At 39.1% G+C, this 23,051-nt stretch overlaps 1 protein-coding gene across 2 annotated transcripts in view; it reads left to right on the top strand.

Moving 5' to 3' along the window:
* Positions 1–23,051, top strand: part of TRAPPC12 (trafficking protein particle complex subunit 12) — an 80,363-nt gene that overhangs the window by 22,252 nt on the left and 35,060 nt on the right. For both annotated transcript variants that reach the window (XR_013345560.1, XM_077812575.1), the window contains exons 4-5: positions 594–707; positions 2,818–2,956. Coding sequence is in view for 1 of the 2 variants with exons in the window: in XM_077812575.1 (XP_077668701.1) it covers positions 594–707; positions 2,818–2,956 (253 nt within the window). In the remaining variant the exon portion in view is untranslated. The remainder of the gene's footprint in view (positions 1–593; positions 708–2,817; positions 2,957–23,051) is intronic.

Below are 23,051 nucleotides of genomic sequence, written 5' to 3'. Positions count from 1 at the left end.
GAAAGATTAAATGTAAATTCAAATGTTTAAATAAAAAACAACCCTGCAATCTGTAATTTTAAATTTTACGTTTATTCTCTTAAAAAACAAACTATTTTCTCCTCCCTCATTGTTGTTAATTATTACTAGACATCCTGTGATTGAATGAACTTCACCAAAGAATTGATCCTACACTATTGAAATCAATAGGAACAGCATCGGACCCTAAATGTGTTATAATATTAGAGTACTTTGGGTAAAATGGATATGATATGACTTGTTTTTATTCTGCATTCTTTGAGATGGCAAAAAGTGTTGAGTACTGTGGACGGATTAGAAAAATATGATAGATGGCTTTAACTGGAAAACCCCTGTGATGTTTTTATACTTTGTGTATACTTTTGTTTTAGTGATCTAGGCATCTTAAACTATATCTCATGCTCAACTTCATTTTTTGCCTAATTACATATGTGCCTAATTTACTCTTTTTACTGGCCAGTTTTACCTACCTTGTCATTTTTATTAATGGCTAGATATAGTTGCTTCAAGCAAAATAAGCAGCTGTGCATTTTAGTAGCTCATTTGTTGGTTGGTTACTTCATTCTTTTTCACAGAGCAGCAAAAACTGGAGAGCAGCAGTTGACCTGTGTGGACGACTTCTGACTGCCCATGGTCAAGGCTATGGCAAAAATGGGCTACCTACTAATCATACAACAGATTCTTTGCAGGTATGGTCACCTTACAATCATGTGTGGTGGTTAAGGCCCCATTCCTGTAAAGGAATCCGCATGGGCAGACTCTTAAGTGTAGTCAGATCCCTTTGCTGGATCAGTGTCTAAAGTTGTACCCTATTGGTACACACAATAGTTCTCCCATCCAGTTATATAAAAGTAGATTTTACTTTAAATGACTGCTTAATAAAAGTAAGTTGATTACACACATTTACATATAGCAATATAGCACACTTAATTTCTTTTGACTAATGTGAGTATCTCCAAAGGTTCATGCTGTTTTTTTCCTTCATGATCATTATAATTAGATTATGACGACTTTTTAAAACGAACAATCTATGCAAATGTTAATCTGGTTATTTTAGATAATGTTGATTCAGATGTTGTAAACATGTTTTGTGATAATGTTGAAATAAGTTGCTAAACTTACCTTTTAAGAACCTTAAATCAGTAAAACTTCATGGAAGAATGACAGATGTTCAGATTTATAAAATGTTACTGGCTGAAAACACATACCACTCTTCTGATTCTTTTCTGCTAGTAACTAGCAAGATCATGAAAGTTCATGAAAGTCAGAGCAATTTTTTAAAACTGCAGAAAAAAGGAAAAATGAACATACAAACCTCAAATATAAATTTATTGAATTATAGTTACCTGAAATTTCTGGTAAAATAACTTGAAAATTGTAATGAGGCTTAGAACCAGGTTTGCAATATTGGCCTGTTGTGATAATTGGACCTAGCCTAATTATGATCTCAACTGTGAGAAGTGAGTAAAGATTATAAAGTGTCTCAATAATCTGTAACACCAAATGTTGGAAAAAAGGTGCAAAAAGGAGACAGACTGAATTAGTCCAAACAAAAAGGCTTACTGATATAACTCAAGAACTGTGTTAAGATCATACCCAGTAAAGAACTAAGTATGGAACCAGACATCAATGGACCCTAATTGATGTGTTGGAAACTAGTCCTAATTGGTAGACAAAATAAAGAGGAGGTGGGCTTTTCCACCCATCACTCCCTTTTGAAGTCCTTAAAGAAAGAGACTTTGGCTACTGGAACAAGCTTCACCCTCATGGCTTCCATCCCCTCGGACCTAGGGCCTTCGTCATCCTGATCTCAAGAGGTGTCCCAACTAGATCGGGCCAGGGAGAGGGTAGCAAGTGGAAGGTAGGAGTGGAGGTGCAGAATTCCACCAGGAGTAAAGCAGGAAAGAGCAGTCTCTCTCCTCCACTTGCTACCTGCTTTCCCTAGGTGCCTGGCTAGACTGGATGTAAACTACCTTGTGGGTATTACCACAGTAGCAAACACATTTGAAATACAGGTACATAGTCAATATTCATAACTTCATATACTAACATGATACGTGCATGCAAATTGAACAATCATATTCAGCAAACCATAAATTTTCCATTAACACCTTGCATGACATATTTTGTACAAGATTTGTTGTAATTACATAACAGTGGTAGCAACGATGATCTACATAATCATATTTTAATCATATAACGTCACAACCAGAACGACAGTTATTACCATCTTTAATACCATCTAAGAGATGCTCAGACAAGAAGGGTGAGGAGTTTTTTTTCCTTCCAAAGACTTCAGCTAAAGGCAGAGGGAACAAAGATGTTGTTAAAATGAAAGCCTTACTTAATATTTTACATTTCAGATGCTTTAACTGTTTTTCCATCTTAATTGTGTGTTCGGCATGGTACTGAACAGGCTGAGGTCTCCGTATACCAAACCCCAAACTTTGTTTAAAATTTTAAGTGTTGGACAGTTTTAGGGCTGTTTGGGGTTCTTTGGACCCCTTTATTCCATCTAACTTAATGATACAGATCTCTCTAGAAACTTCCACTCAAAGGTTCAATACATCACAACTGATCAAAATATCATTTTCCTGGGTTCTACTCTTTTGTTAACTTTTTTTCAAAACTGCTACATGACAAGCATATATGTTTTACTCATGCAGATCTGAGATTAGTTTTTTGACTGTTTAATTTACTAGACCTGAAATGATTCAAACACTGAGAGTAATTTTTAAGTTTGATTTACAATAGAAGCCGATAACTGATCTGGGATTTTCATATCTGTTGCAATTTTAGCTATGGTTTGTGAGACTAGCACTGCTGGTGAAGTTGAATCTTTTCCAAAATGCAGAAGCGGAATTTGAGCCATTTGGAAACCTGGACCAACCTGATCTGTACTATGAATATTACCCTCATGTATACCCAGGACGCAAAGGTAAGGCATTTGGTTTATGCTATACTTTTATCTCAGCTGTGAACAATCTCCTCCTCATTAAGTCCACAGATTTCAAATAAGGAACCCAAACTATCATCCATTTTTTAAATGAAGTGAACTTCTAGCTGCTGTTTAGAAGAAAATCATTAACGGTTATGCAAATGCATTTCTTAGAATATAGAGAAAGGATAACAAGAGCTTTTAATATTGTAGGCAGGTAGAGTTCTGTGTATAATCCAGTACAGTAATATAGCATCTGTTCCAGAGACACATGGTTTTAGTTGGTATTTTACGCTTAATTTAGTGATCACATTTTATATATAGTTTTTATCTAATGCACTTAGTATTTAAAAAAAATAAAGAAATAAAAATAAGAGGTTGTAGTATATGTTTCTGGTGGGGAAGTGGGCAGATGAGCATTGACAAAGTCGCACAGAATGAGGAAAAAAGGATTCCTGGATTAAAGTAAATTATCTCTTTTGCCTTCCTTCCTAAACTCATTCAATGTGCTGTGAACAGGCTAAATTTGCAGGAGTTTGCATAAACATTTTAAGAGTTGAGTAGAGGAATAGGTAGTGAAGAAAGATTAAAAGGTAGCAAAAAAAAAAGAAACTTAGACTTTTGCTGGGGTGTTGTTTTAAGCAGGTTACAAGCAACTAAATACATAGTGACGTATTAACTATAGTATTGGTATTATAATTTTAAAATAGAATACAACAATTTGGATAAAAGGAAAGTATAATACCAATTACAATATGTAGAAAATGATAACCTGCTTCTCATACTATACTACTTGTACCTTTTGTTCAGAGTATTCCAAAGCTTTTCTTAAATCAAAGCTGTTTGTAACTGATTGAAAAATGTTAGTTACTATAAGAAAAAGAGGTAAAATTAAACTAAGCTAATCTGAGAATTAGAAATTGTTTTCATAAAAAAATACTAATCAAATGTGGTATTGACCCCCATTTAGTAATTAAAACTAAAAAGATAATAATAATAGGTTCACCCCAGGTCTTTAGGCAAATCCTGCTGCTGCATGAAAAGATATTGCTAATATTTTAAGAGATCTCTGTCCTCCTGTTCATGCTGTCTCATTGAGGAGGTTCCATAAATTTCAAGTATCACTGCTGAAGTTCAAAATGTGAACTTTTGCTAACTATATGTGGGCGCTTTTCACCGTTTTAAACTTCAATAACACCACAGCATTGGTGCTAGATGATCCCTAGGTTTATCATAGTTGTTCTTTATTTGAACAAAAAATTATTGTCCAGTGGTTCATAAGCAATAAAATAGTAAAAGAGAGATTTTTATGTTCCACTTGAACAATCTGGGGGGGGAAAAGCCATAACATATTTCTCATTGTTGAGAGTAGGGTTGTTTATAATATCACAATTACAATCTATTTATCCACATTCTCCTCCACCCTGAGTATTAAATTTAGACTGGTTCTTGTTACTTAAAATGGTTGCAATGTGGCAGCAGGATTTTAATTTTAAGTGTAGCCTAGCTCCTTTGTCCAGCACTACATAGGAACCCTCCAGTTCTTCTCTCTTACTAGGCATAGCAGCCTTCCCTAACTCCATGAGTTACTTTCCACAGTATTCTAATTCACAGTTGATCGCCGTTGCCAAGGAAGGACGTTAAGAATATCCAGGATCTTTCACATTTATAGAAGACGAAATTATTTAATGCAGTGCATTGTATGACTTTTTCTTCCATTGAAGCATCTCAGTAGACCAGCACGGCCAAAAAAGACGAGTTTGGACTCTCTCAAGTGCCAACTCTCATAGGTGAGGGGCAATCACCAAACAGAGTCATTGATAGTGAACTTGGCAGAGATTCTGTGTAGCACCTTTAAAATGCATAACACAACTCGCAGCACATCTTATGTAGATTTGCGGATAGCTATGGTGTCTTTAAGCCATCTATGAGCTCTTGCAGTCCTGGGCTGATCTGAGGTTTGGAGAGGCCTCTGATGTAACTTAAACAGCCTTGGAGGCCCAGAATCTCCACAGTGCTGTAAGCTGTAGCTGTTTCCTTCTCAGCACCCTTCTCCTGCAAGGTTTGCAAGAAGTTCCTTGGTAATTGGCCTTCCCAGGTTCCTAAACTAGGGGAATCCTCCTTAGCTGGATATGGGGCTTGTAGGGCCCCTTTTTGTCACTCTGGCTTTTTTAGGCTACTTAAAGGGGCTAGAGCGGGGATGAGGATCTCACTCCTTATCTCTAAGCTTTCATACCCCCCCTCTTTTTTTTTTTACATTTTGATGCTTTACAAGTATTTTTCTTCTTTCTTGCTGTGTTCCTTAGGATGTGAGGTTAGCAGTAAAGGTGATATGTTGACAACTTCTTCAGCTTTAAAAATAAGTAATTTTAGCCCAGAAAAAAGTGTGTACAGTTTGTGCCAATGCATGAGAGCTTTTAGCCACAGGAGAGTTTTGAGTAATATGCAGAATTTAGAGTGGCTAAGTCATTATGCAAGGTAACCCATTTCCCCTTGTTTTTTCCTACCGCCACCCCTCCACCCCCTTCCTCAGACATTCTTGTTAAACCCTGGATTTGTGCTGGAAATGGCCCACCTTGATTATCATACACATTGTAAGGAGAGTGATCACTTTAGATAAGCTATTACCAGCAGGAGAGTGGGGTGGGGGGGGAGAGGGAGAGAGAAAACCTTTTGAAGTGATAAACACCCATTTTTTCATGGTCTGTGTGTATAAAAACATCCTCACTGCATTTTCCACTTTTATGCATCTTATGAAGTGAGCTGTAGCTCACGAAAGCTTATGCTCAAATAAATTGGTTAGGCTCTAAGGTGCCACAAGTACTCCTTCTCTTTTTGTGAATACAGACTAACACGGCTGCTACTCTGAAACCTGTCAGAATTTAGATAGCAGACTGTATATAGTAGGCTATTCGGCAGATATTGCATTGACTCCTCCTTCTGAGACTGGATATGAAATACTCTGTTTCTGCAGTGCCATTACACCCAAGATCTGAAATGTCTTTCTTTAACAACAGCTTGTCATGAACTTCATACAATTGCTAAAATTATCTGTAGTAGAAGGTATGAGCTGTCGGCAAGCATTCTATTTCAAGATTACATATCTGAGGTGCCAAGATCACAGAATGAAGATCTTACAACAGGGAGATTTTGACCTCATGCCTCACTTCTTATTTACAGTAAGATGTATCAACCTGCTCTGTAATCTGATCACCTCTAAGAGAAATCAGCTGAAGATTGTATGGAGCTGACCTGCTTCTTATAAAGCATGGGCTGAGTACTAGATTAAGGCTTGGAAGCACCTATCAAACCTGCATGACTCAAGTTTGGGAAGCGAACTACGCTATCTTGCAGAGGACGAGAGAGAGAGAGAGCAATTCTGATTCTGCCTTGAATTAAATCACACAGTGTTGGGATATGAATAAAAGGAAGTTAGAATCTATGCATCATTAACCAGCTAATTTAAATGATGAACACAAATCATACATATATTTTTCGATAAAGTGCATGAACATGTATCCACAATACACTGCTGTTTTCTAATTTTTCTTCTAATTTTGTGGTGTAACAAGCATAAAAGTAAGAATTTTTTATTCACAATATATAGATGAAGCAGGCGATTAAAATGCACTTTAAGAAGAGTATATATACAAATAACTTATACAAATTAGTTTTAATACATTTATTTTAAATAGTGTGCATAATATCTACCCATTGGAAATATTAGTAACAGGAAATTTAATAAATTACAAACTGAAACCATTAACTTTTTATGCTCCAGCCAAGAAATGTTAAATATTTCTCTGGGCTGCTTTTAACATGATTTGCTCCTGCAGGATTGGAGAGGCTTGCAGCAGAATCCGGTTTTAGTTCTTAGCCCCAAAATTTCCCTTCTCCTAATTTAGCTCCCACTTCCCATGGAACCCCACTGGACTCTGTCGTCTCCCTTTTACACCCTGTCTTGCGTTCTATTGCAGCTGGTACTCACAGATCTACCTCTCTACTTCTAACTCGTCTCTTTCAATCCAGTCAGACATCTGTCTTTGTCTCTGACATCTCTTCTTTGAATACCTTTGTATTACGGTAGTGCTTGGAAGCCTCCAACTAAGGTCAGGGCCTTATTCTGCTAAGAACTGCACAAACGTGTAGTCAGACACTATCCTTGCCTCAAAGAGCTTACATTCTAAGTAGGTGAGAGAGAGAAGGTAGAAGAAAAAATCTCTGTCAATTAAAATTATTTTGGCCAACATGTACCTCTCCTATTTCCTCTGAAGCTCACCAGGTCTCTCAGTTTTCTATCACTGTTGACAACGCTACCAGTGATGCCAGCCTTGTTGTCCCATGTGACAGTTTAGGAATATGTTGTCCCTCAAGGGTATAACTAGGAAATCAATGCTCTCGGAGCCAGGTGGACTCTGGGGAAAACATGTTTAAGCAACTCTGGGCTCAGAAGAGGTCTGGCACTGGTTTAGGGGGTCTAGACAGTTGGACTCCAGGGATCCCATTGCTCAAGAAGGGTGTCAAACACAGAGTCTGCAGCTGGGAGTGTACTTGAGACCCAGAGCTAGAAACAGTGATCAGTCACTAATAGTACTGGCCAGAAAACAAGAACTCAGTTTCACAAAAAAGTTGAGGTTTTGACTTTTTTTTATTCCAGTGCAGAAGGAAGATGAGACCCTGTTGTATTTTTAAAAAAAAAAACATGAGTGAGAGACCCACTCAAGAATAGCCTGTAGCCCTAGGTGGTAGGGCACCCAACTGGGTTGTGAGAGACTCAGGTCAAGTCTGAATGAGGCAGAGTAGGGGCTTGAACCTGGATCTCCTACATCCCAAGCAAGTGCCCCGATCAGTAGGCTATCAAGTCAGTCATTCTTTTTGTGGCCCAATGAATATTCAATTGATCGTATAACATGGAACAGCTCCAACTGGAGAGACTGAGAGAGAGAGACTGAGACTATAGCCTAGAACAGGGTTTCTCAAATTGGGGGTCGCGAGGTTATTACGTGGGGGGTTGCGAGCTGTCAGCCTCCACCCCAAACCCCGCTTTGCCTCCAACATTTATAATGGTGTTAAATATATTAAAAAGTGTTTTTAATTTATTAGGGGGATCAGAGGCTTGCTATATGAAAGGGGTCACCAGTACAAAAGTTTGAGAACCACTGGCCTAGAATATAGGAGATGCAGGTTCAAATCCCTGCTCCAAATTGGGCAGATCAGGAATTTGAACGTGGGTCTTCGGTGAATGCGATAATCAGTGGGTCGTTGGCTATTTTGTAGTGGGTTTTTCTTTCTTTGGTGTTGGTCTTAACTAATTTGCATTATTCAGTTAAAAACATATCAAAAAATTTCTGACCAGCTCTAGTCACAATTCAGGGCTGAGAAGCACATGGGATTCAGTGTTTGGATTCTATCACAACAGATTGGTATATGTCCAGAGAGTGGGACTGGGCTAGGTTGTGATGCCACATTAATCTGATCTTCACACAGTCATGTCCATGTTTTTGTCTGTGTTGCCCTCTATGCTTCTGGAGCTAATATGCTAGGTCACTACTCTCTGTTTAAATTCCTCCTTAAAACTCACTAACAGCAGCAACCAGGGAGTAACAGGACAGAAATTGGTGGATAGTTTATGCGATTAAAATAAAAACTACCAATATATGTGGCAACCTTTGCCCTGGCCATTCTGCTTGTATGCTTCATCCCCTTTTTCCACCTTCAGTCAGTTTTCTGTATTTCAGATTATAAAGTCTTTTGTTCCTGTATTGCTACATTCTTTTGTGTGTGAGGTCTGAAGAAGAGCTCTGTGGAGTTCGAAGGCTTGTCTCCTTCACCAACAGAAGTTTGTCCAATCAAAGATATTACCTCACCCACCCTGAGTCTCTCATATCCTGGCACCAACAGAGCTACAACAACACTGCAATGATTCTTCTGTGGCACTTTCCAAAGTGACTGGTGGTACATTTGGCCAACTGTAAATCCAGTAAAACAAAAATGTATTTGTGTGAATGATTACCCCCATTTGTGAGCCAGAGCAGATGCTTGTTTCAGGAACAGGTTTTGGTCTCTGTAATTACTATTCCTTAACCCTTCTGTGTGCATTGCTACTGTCTGCTTATCTATCAAGGGATCTGCCAAGGCAATTTCATTCGGGAAGAAAGGAAGGCTATTTTGTCTGTACATACAAATACATACTGATATCCCATAATCCCCTTTTTCTTTGGAATCTGCAAACAGCCTTGAGGCTGAAGAGAACAGAGAAGGTGAGGTGAATATGGCCTTTATATTTGCAGTTGGAATTTATAGTCCATGCATGTGAGCTCCTAATGAATTTACCGGTTTTGAATTGTTTTGTGGTTGGCAAGGCATGGTGTGCAACATTCTACACAGTGGTTCTGTGGAGGCAATATAATCCTATAGCACTCTGTTGTCAGTTGGCTTGTATTCTTTTGATGTGCGGTCCCAGCTCTGCGCAGATAGCTGGTTCAGTAGACCAAGTGCTGAAGGCTGGAGTGTCGTTGCCTCAATAATGCTGTTCATGCTGCCCAGTGCTTCTGTCCTTGAAGCTCCAATGTTATCACTACTAACAGCAAATAAGGCAGCCTGCTCATTCAGCAAATCTTGATGTTACTCATAAAGACCACAGGCACGGTTTGGTGACAGACACTTGGCCAGGTTTATTGCCTCCTATGCACAATATTGGTGCTCTGGCTCTGTGATTACAGGCAGGCTAACACATGAGTGCCTAATAGCAAGGAGAGACTCAGTCAGCAGTGGGAATTTCTGCTCTCCCCTAGGCCACACAAAGGATTAAGGTGAGGTACCCCAACATTTATAGGCTGAGACAAACAACTGGAAAACACAACTTACATGACACTTTATATAGTTCATGACATCTGTTACCTCTCCTTGTTCCTGATATCTTGAACAAAACATCCCTATTCATTATTCTGTCAAACTATCTTATCTTGTACTATATTGGTGTATAGCTATACTAGCATTGAAATATATTTATGTAAATATCTAATACTTAATACGCTAGCAACAACTCTATCAAATTCATAAACTTATAACCAGCTACTTTAATATTTGGCCTAGCGTTAATTCACGGCCTCTGATTCAGGCCTCAGATCTTGTACCAAGCCCAGTGCTCCAGACTCTCTCTACTACAGACTCCATCCTAACTTCACCTGTGATATGGTATGCCCCTTTTCCCTTTTTTAGAATTAAACTTACTCTATCTCACACTAGTTTTCTGTAGGTTTCAGAGTAGCAGCTGTGTTAGTCTGTATACTCAAAAAGAAAGAGTACTTGTGGCACCTTAGAGACTGTAGGGAGCCAGGGTGGCTCCCCTCAGAATCAGAGGGTAAAGAGCCACCCTCTGAGCCTGAGTGGGCGGGGCCAGGCCACGCTTCTGCCAATCCCTGGAAGGGGAAGGGTGGGACAGGAAGTACAAAGGGCGGGGCCCTCTGCCCAGTGAAGAGAGCACCAGGGAGGGAGACAGACACAGGCTGCTGGCTGCTCCCTCGCGATCCTGCTGTTGACCCAGGCGAAGCCCTGGGCAAGGAGGAGCCTGACCGGGGGGAAGGCCTGTGGCAACCAGGGCTGCCGGCCGCTGAATACCCAGAGGACCTGGAGGGGCCTGACTGCAGCCCGGGCCAGTGTGAGTCTGATACCGATTGGGAGTGGCCAGCAGCGGAATACTCGGACGAGATGGAAGGACCGGAGTGGCCCGCAGCGGAATACTCGGACGAGATGGAAGGACCGGAGTGGCCCGCAGCGGAATACTCGGACGAGATGGAAGGACCGGAGTGGCCCGCAGCGGAATACTCGGACGAGATGGAAGGACCGGAGTGGCCCGCAGCGGAATACCCGGACGAGATGGAAGGACCGGAGCGACCCTCCTGAGAGACCGGGTAGGAAGTAGCCCGGGGCCGAACTACACCGTTGGGTGGGTGTGTTTGGTCAGCGGGCGCGGACAGCCCCGCTGACCCAGCGGCGGGACTTTTGCCTCCCGCCACTGTCAGGGCCCTGGGCTGGAACGCAATAGAGTTGGGTGGGCCTGCTTTCCCCTACCCCGGCGCTCCCCTGCCTGAGGGGCGCGCTGTTGACTCCGGCCGGCACACCTTCCCGCTAATTCCCCAACGCCCGGAAGGTGTGGCCAAGGTCAGCCACGGAGACCATAGCTCTCCATCGCCCCTAGGGGCTCGGAGGACCGACCGACACCTGTCACAAAGACTAACAAATTTATTTGAGCATAAGCTTTCGTGAGCTACAGCTCACTTCATTGGATGCATTCAGTGGAAGAAATTTCTGTAGGCACACATTTGTTGGAGTCTTTCTTTTATGCCTACTGCTGTATCTACATAATTCTCCCCAGCTCTTCTAATTTACCTTTATTTCCTTGTCTCCTTTCTCAGCGGTTTCCTGTACTGAAGTCTTTTCTGTATGATACTAACTTTCCTCATAGATGTCCTTATTTTTAAAGTAAATTTTCAGCTCCATTTATAAAATACTTGTGTTCTCAATTGTTTGAGTGGCCACATAAATACTTTGCTTCAGGCAAGATTTATACACATACAAAGAAATCCAAAAGGCTGCCAGCTTGTGGAATAGAATAGCATCTGAAAAGAAACAAAGTTGTTTACTTGGATTGCTTTCTTTCAATGGACCAGCCAGATTTCAATAAATTATCTAAAACCATATCTGTTAGTTCTGTTTTAAAAAGAAAAAATCCATACGCTGAATGTTCTGGGAATTTATTACATTTCTTAGGCGATGTCTACACTTACCAGGGATCGACGCTACGGCGATCGATGCAGTGGGGGTTGATTTAGTGCGGCTATTGAAGACCCGCTAAAATGATCACAGAGCACTCTCCGGTTGACTCTAGTACTCCACCAGAACGAGAGCATCTCCAGTCAACGCAGTGCAGTGTAGACAGTGCAGTAAGTCAACCTAAGCTGTGTCAACTCCACCTACATTATTCACATAGCTGTAGTAGCGTAACTTAGGTCGACTTACCCCAGTAGTGTAGACAAGGCCTTAGTCTTTGAAATCCTTAAATTGTAAACTGAAAAGGGAAACACACTAACCTGTTTTCTTATAGTTGATACTTTGGACCTGGTTCCAGAGATTATTTTGGTAAAAGAGAACATTAGTGTGAGTAAGAAATCAAGTTTGATCTGAGGAGACATTTTAAGGTGAAATAAGATAATCAGCCTATGTTGCCTGTATTTGACCTGCTGATTCAGAATATCTAGAATATCAACACTATCTCCAGGAGTAAAAATAGTCTCCAGAAAACTTGCCTCCAAGTTTCTTACCTCTAATATGCAACTTCAGATATTTTGGAACATATCATGCATTGTCTAAGCTGGAGAAAGAGGTAAACGTCGTTTGAAAGCTGTTGACAGTTATTTTTATTTCTAATTCTATACTCTTAATGTGACTAGCTTTAAACTAAAGTTGCTTACAGAAAATAGTTTGATATATTTTGAGAGACCACATCTAGAAATACAAACAAGTGATTTTAATGTGTACTGAACGATATTAATGAATAACTGTAGTTTGTTATAATCAGACTTTATTCTTAGAAAGAAAAGGAGTACTTGTGGCACCTTAGAGACTAACAAATGTATTTGAGCATAAGCTTTCGTGAGCTACAGCTCACTTCATCGGATGCATACAGTGGAAAATGCAGAGGTCTGTTTTGCTCTTCTTTCTGCCCTGTAATAGCTAATGAAAGTAGGCTCGGTATTTGGGCAATGAGCTGTCTTCAAAATTGCTGCCTGCACGTCTGCTTTATATAATACACTGGGGCATCTGAGGCTAAATATTTTTCATGGCTTTCATGAGTCATGGATTCCATGATTTTTCATGGGGTTGTGGTTTTTCGTTTGTGTGTACACAACCTACGCTATTATTAAACATAGCAGTTGTGTCTGTGTTCATTACAATAGCAGCTTATAAAGCCACCAGCAATAATAGAGGTCTTTTTCCATTTCTGATTCCTATGTTTCTGTGAGATGATTGATGGAAAAGATTTCAATTGCTATCCAGTTCACACCTGGGATGATTTGGGTTTGTTTCTGGTTAATAGACTATTGAAAATTAACATTTTCTATTATATTAAATTTAAACTCTAAATTAAAATCTCTATTTGAATGTTTTAAATGCTACAGAAATTGAAGATACTATATCTTGTGTTTTTTCCCAAATTCACAACACAGATAGAAGGTGTCAGGGTTCCCTCCCGACTCTGAACTCTAGGGTACAGATGTGGGGACCTGCATGAAAGACCCCCTAAGCTTATTTTTACCAGCTTACGTTAAAAACTTTCCCAAGGCACAAATTTCGTCTTGTCCTTGACCAGTATGCTGCCACCACCAAGTGATTTAGACAAAGAACAGGGAAAGGACCACTTGGAGTTCCTATTTCCCCAAAATATCCTCTCAAGTCCTTACACCCCCTTTCCTGGGGAGGCTTGAGAATAAACAAGATGAGCACAAACCAGCCTTGGATTTTTAAGACCCAAAAAACCCAATCAGATTCTTAAAAAACAGAACAAAAAAAGATAAGAGAACAACTCTGTAAGATCAGAATGGAACATAATCTTACAGGCAGTCAGATTAAAAACATAGAGAATCCCTCAAGGCAAAACCTTAAGTTACAAAAAGACACACAAACAGGAATACAGATTTCCTCCTGCACAGTGAATTTCACAAGCCAAAACAAAGAAAACATAACGCATTTTCCAGCTAGATTACTTTCTAACTTTATAGGAGATGGAGGGCTTGCATCCTTGATCTGTTCCCAGCAAAGGTATCACACAGACAGACAAAAGCCTTTCCCCACCCCCTCCAGATTTGAAAGTATCTTGTCCCCTCATTCATCATTTTGGGTCAGATGCCAGCCAGGTTACCTGAGTTTCTAAACCCTTTACAGGTAAAAGGACTTTACCTCTGCCCAGGAGGGATTTTATAGCCATGTATACAGAAAGGTGGTTACCCTTCCCTTTATTATTTATGACAGAAGGGGTGGGAGGTTGACCTACTAAAGTTCCCTTGCATGCACAATTCACTACCTTCTTTCTTTTAACTTCCTCCCAGTGTTGTCATTTGTTCTTATTCCTTTGAAATGAAATCAGCCACCCAGTCCCTCATTGTCTTGTGGAAAGTTAAATGTAGATGCTAACTAAGGAACATGTTCTTCAGTATTTTATTGTAGAAGTCCAAGAAACTGATTTCGCACTGTGCACCTTCTCATGAACAATGTTACTAGTCTTAGTACAAGTACTTGGGTTTTCAAGTTGCAGCTGTATTGTAGCCACAGGATGATACTTCTGGGTGACTGGTAAAGGCAGAAAATCTTATGGTGAGAGTCTGTGAATGGTGTGAGTCTAAACAGCCCTCAACTATTTATTCTAGCGGTTTTTGCTTTTTGCTCCCTGTAACTAGGACTGTGTTCCCTTTGTGGCTGACTCCTATCCAAGAATAATTTGAGGTTTTAATAGAAAGTAAGGCTGCCAATTAATAGCAGTTAACTTAAGCGATTAACTCAAAACAAATTAACTTGATTTAAAAAATTATTCACAATTAATTGCAATTTTAATATCACTGTTAATAATAGAATACCAATTTAAATTTATTATAAATATTTTGGATGTTTTCTACATTTTCAAATTTGTTGATTTCAGTTACAACACAGAATACAAAGTATACAGTGCTCACATTATATTATTTTTGATTACAAATATTTGCACTGTAAAAAAGGAAACAAAAGAAATTGTATTTTTCAGTTCACCTCGTACAAGTACTGTAGTGCAATCTCTTTATCTTGGAAATGCAACTTATAAATGTAGATTTTTTTTTTTTGTTATGTAACTGCACTCAGAAACAAAACCAATGTAAAACTTTAGAACCTACATGTCCACTCAGTCCGAGTTCTTGTTTAGCCAATCACTTAGACAAACAAGGTTTTGGGTTTTTTTTACGTTTATGGAAGATAATGCTGCCCACTTCTTATTTACAATGTCACCTGAAAGTAAGAACAGGCATTCACATGGCACTTTAGTAGCCAGCATTGCAAGGTTATTTACGTGCCAGATAGTAAACATTCGTATACTAAACATTTGTGCCTCGGGCACCAATATGCTAACCCGTAAAGTAACGCATGCTGTTGAAAAGTCCCTTGTGCTGATTTCTTGTGTGGGACATAATATATACAAGATGAAATTGCACCTGGTAAATGCATGTGATCGCAAAGAAGCTACTGAAGATCTAACAGGAAACTTGCCGTATGCCTCTTTGTCACAGAGGCACATTTATTTTCTGTGCCTACACTTATTCAGAGTTTTTGACCAATAGCTGGTGAATGTGTAGTACAAAAATGTGTCATGTCCCGCTTACATGCCTGAGTTCTTCTGGAACCTCTGCTCCCAGATGGGTTCCAAAAAGACTAGTTTCGAGGGGCATAGAGCAAAACAGAAGATCACTGTGGGTTGGGAAACTACGTATCCACACGGTCTCACAGCAAATGTGCTGCTGCATCTTCAGGTGAAGTGGCAGCTGACTGCTTGAAAGCCCCCTGTCTTGCTCTTGTGTGGCCCCAAAGTAGCTGAATATGTGGAACAACTCACTTGTATAGGGTTGAAGATTCAGAGAGCAGCCTCCTGGCCCAAGCTTTTCCCCATTTTTGTGGCTTGACTCAGCTTTGAATGATATTGGTGGATGTCCATCAACAAATAACCTTCTGGTGAATGGGGAAATTGAAGTGAGATTGGAGCAACCAGAGAGTTGTGAAGGAATAGGGAATAGGAGAAAAGTGGTGGGTAGGGAAGAAACAGAACAAGTGGGGAGGGAAAACAACAAAAAAAGAACAGACAGGAAAAAGAAAAGTGTGAGAGAAAACACAGAAAAAAGAGATGGCAGAAGCTGTGTCAACTTATGGGTAGCAGACATTTGCTAATCTATTCCACAGGTAAATTGCGCCCAAAAAAAAAAAGTGGAACCCTTGTTATATATGCTGTCAACATTCCTATCTGTTGCCACATGCAATGCAGTTGTGGCAGACCTCCAGCGTTAGCAAAGAGTTCATCCCTCAAACCCGTGATGATGGCAGGAAAGATACTAAAATCTCTAGCAGAGCTGGAGAAGTTTGTCAGCTATTGTGTTTGGGTTGTGTGACAGATCTTTACAATCCCTTTAAATTTATGTGTATTTTGATGCTCAGCCTTTATCTTGTTCTGTCTTTGAATAAATCTTCTAATACAGCATTTCACAAATTATGATTAACACCAGGTGGTTCAGGGTGGGTATATTTGTCTGTTTAATTTATGCAGCACCATGGCAAAAAGGTAAGTTATGTAGTCACTTGTATGGCTGCTTAGTCTAGTTACACATGGCACTCTTTAGAAGTGAGCAACCAAAAGTGGAGATTGGTTACTCACTTCCAAATTCTAGCATGCTATGTAATTTTCAGTGGAGAAAAATTACGATGGTCACCAGTGGTAAGAGAACCACTGTTATTTCTGTTCTGCCATCTTCGTATTTCTTTATCTCTTTCTTCCAGCTTCATTATCCTCCAAACCCTTGAAAAAGTATTTTTGCAAGATTTCCAAACTACCTCTCAACTCATAGTAGTAACCAATGCATTATATGTATCCAACTGGTTTGTGTGTGTTTAAGTTGTAAACTGTTTGATGTGGGTACCAGCAAATAAAATTTTCAGAAGTGCCTAAATCCCATTTTCAAAAAGATTTCAAAAAGGCACTTGGGGAGCCTAAATCTCATTGAAAGTCTGTGGGACTTAGGAGCCTAAGTGACTAAGGATTGTCTACAAAGTGGAATAATGTATACTACGGGGGTGTGATTTCTAAAGTGCGCTAATGTGTGTTATGCATTAATTGGTCTGTATAGACCCTACTGATATGCACTAAAGGTTCCCTAGTGCACTTTAATGTAGTACTGTTTCAAATAGCACTGCATTAGCTTTAGGAACCTTTAGTGTGCACCAGCAGGGCCTGCACAGACCAGTTAATGCACAACACATTAGTGTGCTTTGGAAATCACACCCCCATAGTGCATATTAGCCCAATGTGTAGACAAGCCCTAAGTCACTTCTGAAAATGGGCTTTAGGCACTTTTGAAAATTGTGCCTATGTCTCCATATAAATTTGTGCACTTCCAAGTATACAGTTGGAGCTAAATAATTTGTATTTTTTTCTTTCTCCTTTTGCTTTCTCTTTTTTCCTTTCCTTTTCCCCACTCCCTCCTTTTAGTTTTCTGTATTTCCTCCTTACAAGGATGCTTGTTTCCCTATACAACCTTTCTAGGTGGAAAATGTTTAGTGTGTAGGAAGATTATAGAAAGGTATGAAAGAAATGGTACAGATCCAAAATGACTTCCGGAGACTGGGGTTAGTATTTTTCCTTCTACATCAAGGGTTTTCTTGCAGATGAAATTCATTAGGATCACATAGCTAATCCTAAATAGTTTCTCTTCACAGTGAGCGCCATAGCCTAGTTAAGCACTAATTTGATTGCTGCTGGTATTTACCACCCATGATGCATTTGGGCAGGCTGTAGACAGCAGATCAGGAAGCATATCTAGGCATTTTGGGTGTGAAGGAGAAGCACTCAATTGCCAGCCATTGAAATCCTCATTTTTTTGGTCTAGAACTGCTGCAGCTACATTCTGGTCTCTCATTTTAAATTTGGTGATTGGCATCAGGTGGTGTTTGTTATGACACCTGTCAAAATATGTAGCTGTTCTTACTGGAACATGAATTGGAATGTTTGGCCTTAGCAAATTTTACCTGATCTAACTGATTGTTCCATTTGTTCCAAGGTCTTTGCATTATCTGTCCTGCTTTTAAGAGAGATTTATTTTTTCTGGTACCATTCAATTTTGCCTTCTTTTATGCTATTAATATATTAAAAGGACAATGTCAACCTGAAAATTATATTCTCTGAAAATGTTGAACCTACTATAATTAAAAGTAACACCTAAGGTAACTCATTGGGAAAAAAGTAACTTAAATTCCCATTGTCTATACTTTTTACTATACACAAAGCTGCTTTTAGAACCCCAAAAGCTATCAACAGTGTTTAAATTTAGGGACCTTGAGTATGGAGACCTCCAGCACCTGAGTTAAAGGAGAACTCCAGTAGCTGGCAGTAGAAGTAGGCTGTTCTCTTTTGTTCACTAGCTTTTCAAGTGAGTAATACTGTCAGTGTTACTTTCGCTGTTCTGCTGGATAGCCAGTCAATTTCTCCCTTGCTGAAGAAAACCTTATAAACATCAACTGGAGAGTAGAAAACCCTTTTAGCAATATATATGCTTTTGAATTTCAGGACCTACTATTTGTTTTTATATACTGCTATTTGGAGGTGTACTTGTTATTTGATCAGCATCAGTATATTTGGTACAGTATTCAATAATATATAATAGAGGACCTGGTCTCTACCCGAAGGAGTTTATAATCAAAGTCTCTGATCTTGCGGAGGGCTGCATACAGCCAGTCCTCGATGTGTGCATCACATCCCTTTGCCTAGTGGGATTCTACATGGATGTATATGCCCACCTATGAAGGGCCCTTTGCAGGGCTGGGCTTAAGTTAGGCAATGCAGTTCAGACCACAGAACAGCAGGTAACCAAGTACAGGGAACGCTTTCAGACAATATAGTTGACACTTAATTCTGTAGAATCCGAGGCTGGGAAAGACCACTGTGATAATCTAATCTGACCTCCTGTATAACACAGGCCAGAGAACTTCCCCAAAATAATTCCTAGGATATATCTTTTTAGAAAAACATCCTATCTTGATTTTGAAATTGTCAGTGATGAAGAGTTCACCATGACCTTTGTTAAATTGTTCCACTGGTTGATTAATTATGTAATATAGCACATTTATTTCTGTCATAGATTAGTATTAATATACTCATACTTTCTTGCTTTCTCTTTTCCCATGTAATCCATTGGTTATTGAAGCAGATAATATTCCCTTTTACTGTCTTTGATCCATAGGTTGATGAGATTAAATTTCATTTGCTGAATTCTGTAATCCATTTATCAGATCTTTATAATACTATTGTTATTGAGAGGTTATAATACTCAACAAATATCATTGCTGCTTCTCATTTTTGTTCCAGGTAGTTGAAACAATGTATAAAACAAAAATAACAATCCTTTCTCCATACTGATATACTCTCTGCCAATCACCTCTTTCATCTTGAAATACTTCCATTCAAAAGCACCCAGTGTTTTCAACATGCAAATGATTACTTCATCCATTCACGCTGCTCACTCTCCCCAACTCTTCCACTATGACTACTTCCCTCTTCGAGGAAGGATGGTGTTATGATTATGTCAGTGGACTCAGTGCCCAGATTCTCGGGGGGACTTTGAGCAAGTCACTTGCCCCAACTGTAAAGGAGGATAATGGTACTTCCTTTCTCTCATGGTTGGTCTATATTGTCTGTTTAGATTGTAAATTCTTCAGGGAAAGATTTGTCTCTTACTACGGTATTTTCTTTTATGGTACCTAGCACAATGTGGCCACAATCTTGGTTGGTGCATGTAGTCATTGTATGTAAATTTCATATCTGAATGTTAACATTATGTCTGTCGTATTTCCGTGCACCTCATACATGGTTGCACAACATTGATTTTCTTTGGTCTACAAATTAAATATAGCAGGAAACTAGTTAAGACCCACTCTGATTAAATTTGGGAAGTGGTTTCCATTCTAAGCCCATTTATTCAATTATTCAGAACTTCCTGAAACTTTCAGATCATGTGCCGAAATTTTCCATACTTGGTTTCTACCTGAAAGTTTTGGACAGTTTCAACAAAACAGTTCAAATGCTTTTAAGCAAAGGAAACGTGAGGAAAAAATACTGTAAATAATAATAATAAAATTATTTTTGTAACTTTGTTGCTTAGTAATATAATCCTAAAGCTGAAATTATTGAAATTTGCCATGGAAATTTACTTCAATTTTACTGAATTGTGGGCATTGGGAAAAATCACATACTTATCATGTGTCACAGAGTGCACTTAGGGCCTGATTCCATTTAAAATAAAATGTTATTTTTTAATATAGCCAAATGCAAAGGTATACACTAGGAACAAGGACTGCAGATCATATTTATAGAATCAGGGACTGTATGCTGGAAAGCAGTGATCTGAAAAGGATTTTCCAGCATCATAGTTGACAAGCAAGACAAGACATAACAAGAACCAGTGGCTCAAAGCTGAAGCCAGACAAATTCAAATTAGAAATTAGGCACACATTTTTAACTGGAACAACGTACCAAGGGATATGGTGGATTCTCTCCTCCTTTTGATTGATGTTCTCAAATCAAGACTGGATGGCTTTCTGGAAGATATATTTTAGCCAAACACAGGTTATGTTTTAGTCAAAAATAAGTTGTTGGGCTCAGTAAAGGGGTAGCAGGGTGAGTTTTAATGGTCTATGATATACACGAGATCATATTAAATGATCTAATGTACGCTTCTGACCTGAAACTCTGTGAATCCAGTGCCTATTGAAGTCAATGGGAGCCTTTCCATTGATCTAAATGGCTGTTGGATAAGGCCCTTGAGGAAGGCTGTGCATTCATATGTACTCAAATTAGTTTTCTAGGCAACTGACTGATCACTTGTAAATCTCCTAAAGAGTATGGGATAGGGCATGCCAGGTGTGTCTAGCCAAATAGTTCTTCAATATGTAATTTACCATGCTGCTTTTTTTTTTTGCAAGCAAGCAGAACTTTGAAATCTTGGAGAAGGATACTTTTTTTTTGGCGTGTCCACCTTTTTTCTTTTTAAATTTTAAAAAAATGTGTTGTTTTGTTTTAAACTATATTAATAGACTGTTAAAGTTGCATGGTTAAGTATTCAAAAGGCATAAAGTGACAATTATGGTTCCCCTTGTGCGTATATGTTACAATATTGGACTACATGATGTCATATTATTTCTCAGTTAATAAAGCAGAAGAGGGGTTTTTTCAACAGCCCTATATACAGGATTTTACATTCTGTTTGGATATACAAAGAAGTGCACAATACTGTGTGTGTGTGTAAAAACCATACATGTTGTTCTATGTAGTGTGCTGAACTAGTAACAGTGAAAATTTGCTGGTTATGTATAGGCCATCAGAGTTCACAAAACTTTGATTAATTCTCTCATCCTTTGATGTACACTGTCTGAGGAAGACTGTGCTGGTGATTCAGAAGAAAATGCACTCTATGAAGTTTACTGACCAAAGGCCTGGCTCATTGATTCTTTCTGTTGGTTTCAGTGAGTGCTGAATCAGGCCCAAAGGCCTGCAAAAAAAGATGCATTTGAGTAGTCCCATTGAATTGAATTACTCATGTGCATAAGTGAGTTCAGTAGAATTACTTGTGTTCATAAGTGTTGGCAGGTTCTGGACCAAAATTATTAAAATTGCATATGTTAGAGAAAAGATACTTTATCATATAGAAAGTGTCAGTAATAGTTTAAACTGTTTTCACAGTGAATATAGTGTAAATATGTAAGAATACAATATGCTGTAAAGTTGCAGAAAAAGTATATTACAGTTGTATTACTTTAGAGATTGTATAAAATCATGTGACCAAGACTATATTGTATTGTATGTGCACAAGGGAAGAGATAAAAGTTGTGCCTGAAACCTTACGTTTGCACACTTAATCATGGATCCTCAGTGTTCTATTAACTTTGTTTTATGTATGGGAGTCTAAGAAATTCCTATTCCTTGCATCTGTTGTTCTTTATTCTACTTCAACTACTTTTTGCACTACCTTGCTTAAGCCTTGTCAGGTTTCCTTTCCCTCTCTGAACTCTGTGGTACAGATGTGGGGAGCCGCATGCAAGACCCCCTAAGCTTATTTTTATCTGCTCACGTTAAAAACTTTCCCAAGGCACAAATTCCACCTTGTCCTTGAACAGTATGCTGCCACCACCAAGTGATTTAGACAGAGAATCATGGAAAGGACCACTTGGAGTTCCTGTTCCCCCAAAATATGCCCCCAAGCCCTTACACCCCCTTTCTGGGGGGAGGGGCTTGAGAATAAAATCCTAACCAATTGGTTACAAAGTGAACACAGACCCAAATCCCTGGATCTTTGGACACTGAAAAAAAATCAATCAGTTCTTAAAAGAATTTTTTTTAAAAGGTAAAAATCCCCTCTGTAAAATCAGGTTGGAAGATAACTTTACGGGGTAACAAAAGATGCACAAAACACAGAGGAACCCCCCTTTAGCCTTAGTTTCAAAGTTAAAACAAAACAGAGATGAACCTCCCTCCAGCAAAGGGAAAATTCACAAGTTGAGAAAACAAAGATAAACTAATACGCCTTCCCTGGCTGTACTTACAATTTCTGTAATATGAGAGACTGGTTCAGAATGGTTTGGAGGACATGGATTAATGTCCAGTCCCTCTTAGTCCCAAGAGCAAATGAACACAGAAACAAAGAACCCAAAACAAAGCCTCTCCCCCACCCCAGATTTGAAAGTATCTTTTGTCACCCTAGGTTCCTTTGGTCAGGTGCCAACCAGGTTATTTGAGCTTTTTAACCCCTTACAGGTAAGGAGGAATTTTAGGCTACCCTTATGGTTATGACAAGTCTTACTTAGCCATACTTATGGATCTGCATTAATCTGTGAACACCTTTTTTTATTTTTCTCTATTTCCTGTTACTTCAAGTACTTGATTAAGTTTCAACAGTTTCATGGATTTTTCCAAAAGTTTCTCTACTGAAGTGTAACATCTTGTTTTATCCTTTCTTAGTGAATTATCTGGATGTTAGTTATTGTCCACGTCTTTTTCACTTTTTGTTTTTCGTGATCTATTAAAGTGATGCAGGAGAACATTTTAAATTAAAAAAATCATAAATTGTTAGTTTATAAACCATGGGGCCCTGAGCAACATAGTTATACCAACCTAGCTCCCAGTGTAGACAGTGCTATGTCACCAGGATGGCTTCTCCATCGACATAGCTACAGCCTCTCAGGGGGGGTGGAGTACCTACACTGACAGGAGAAGCTCTCTCGTCCGTATAGGTCCCATCTTCAGTAAGTGCTGCAGTGG

Source organism: Eretmochelys imbricata, chromosome 3 (genome assembly GCF_965152235.1).
Source record: "Eretmochelys imbricata isolate rEreImb1 chromosome 3, rEreImb1.hap1, whole genome shotgun sequence".
NCBI classification, from domain to species: Eukaryota; Metazoa; Chordata; order Testudines; family Cheloniidae; genus Eretmochelys; species Eretmochelys imbricata.
The sequence above is the reverse complement of the archived record's forward strand: the minus strand, read 5'-3'. Positions and strand labels throughout refer to the sequence as shown.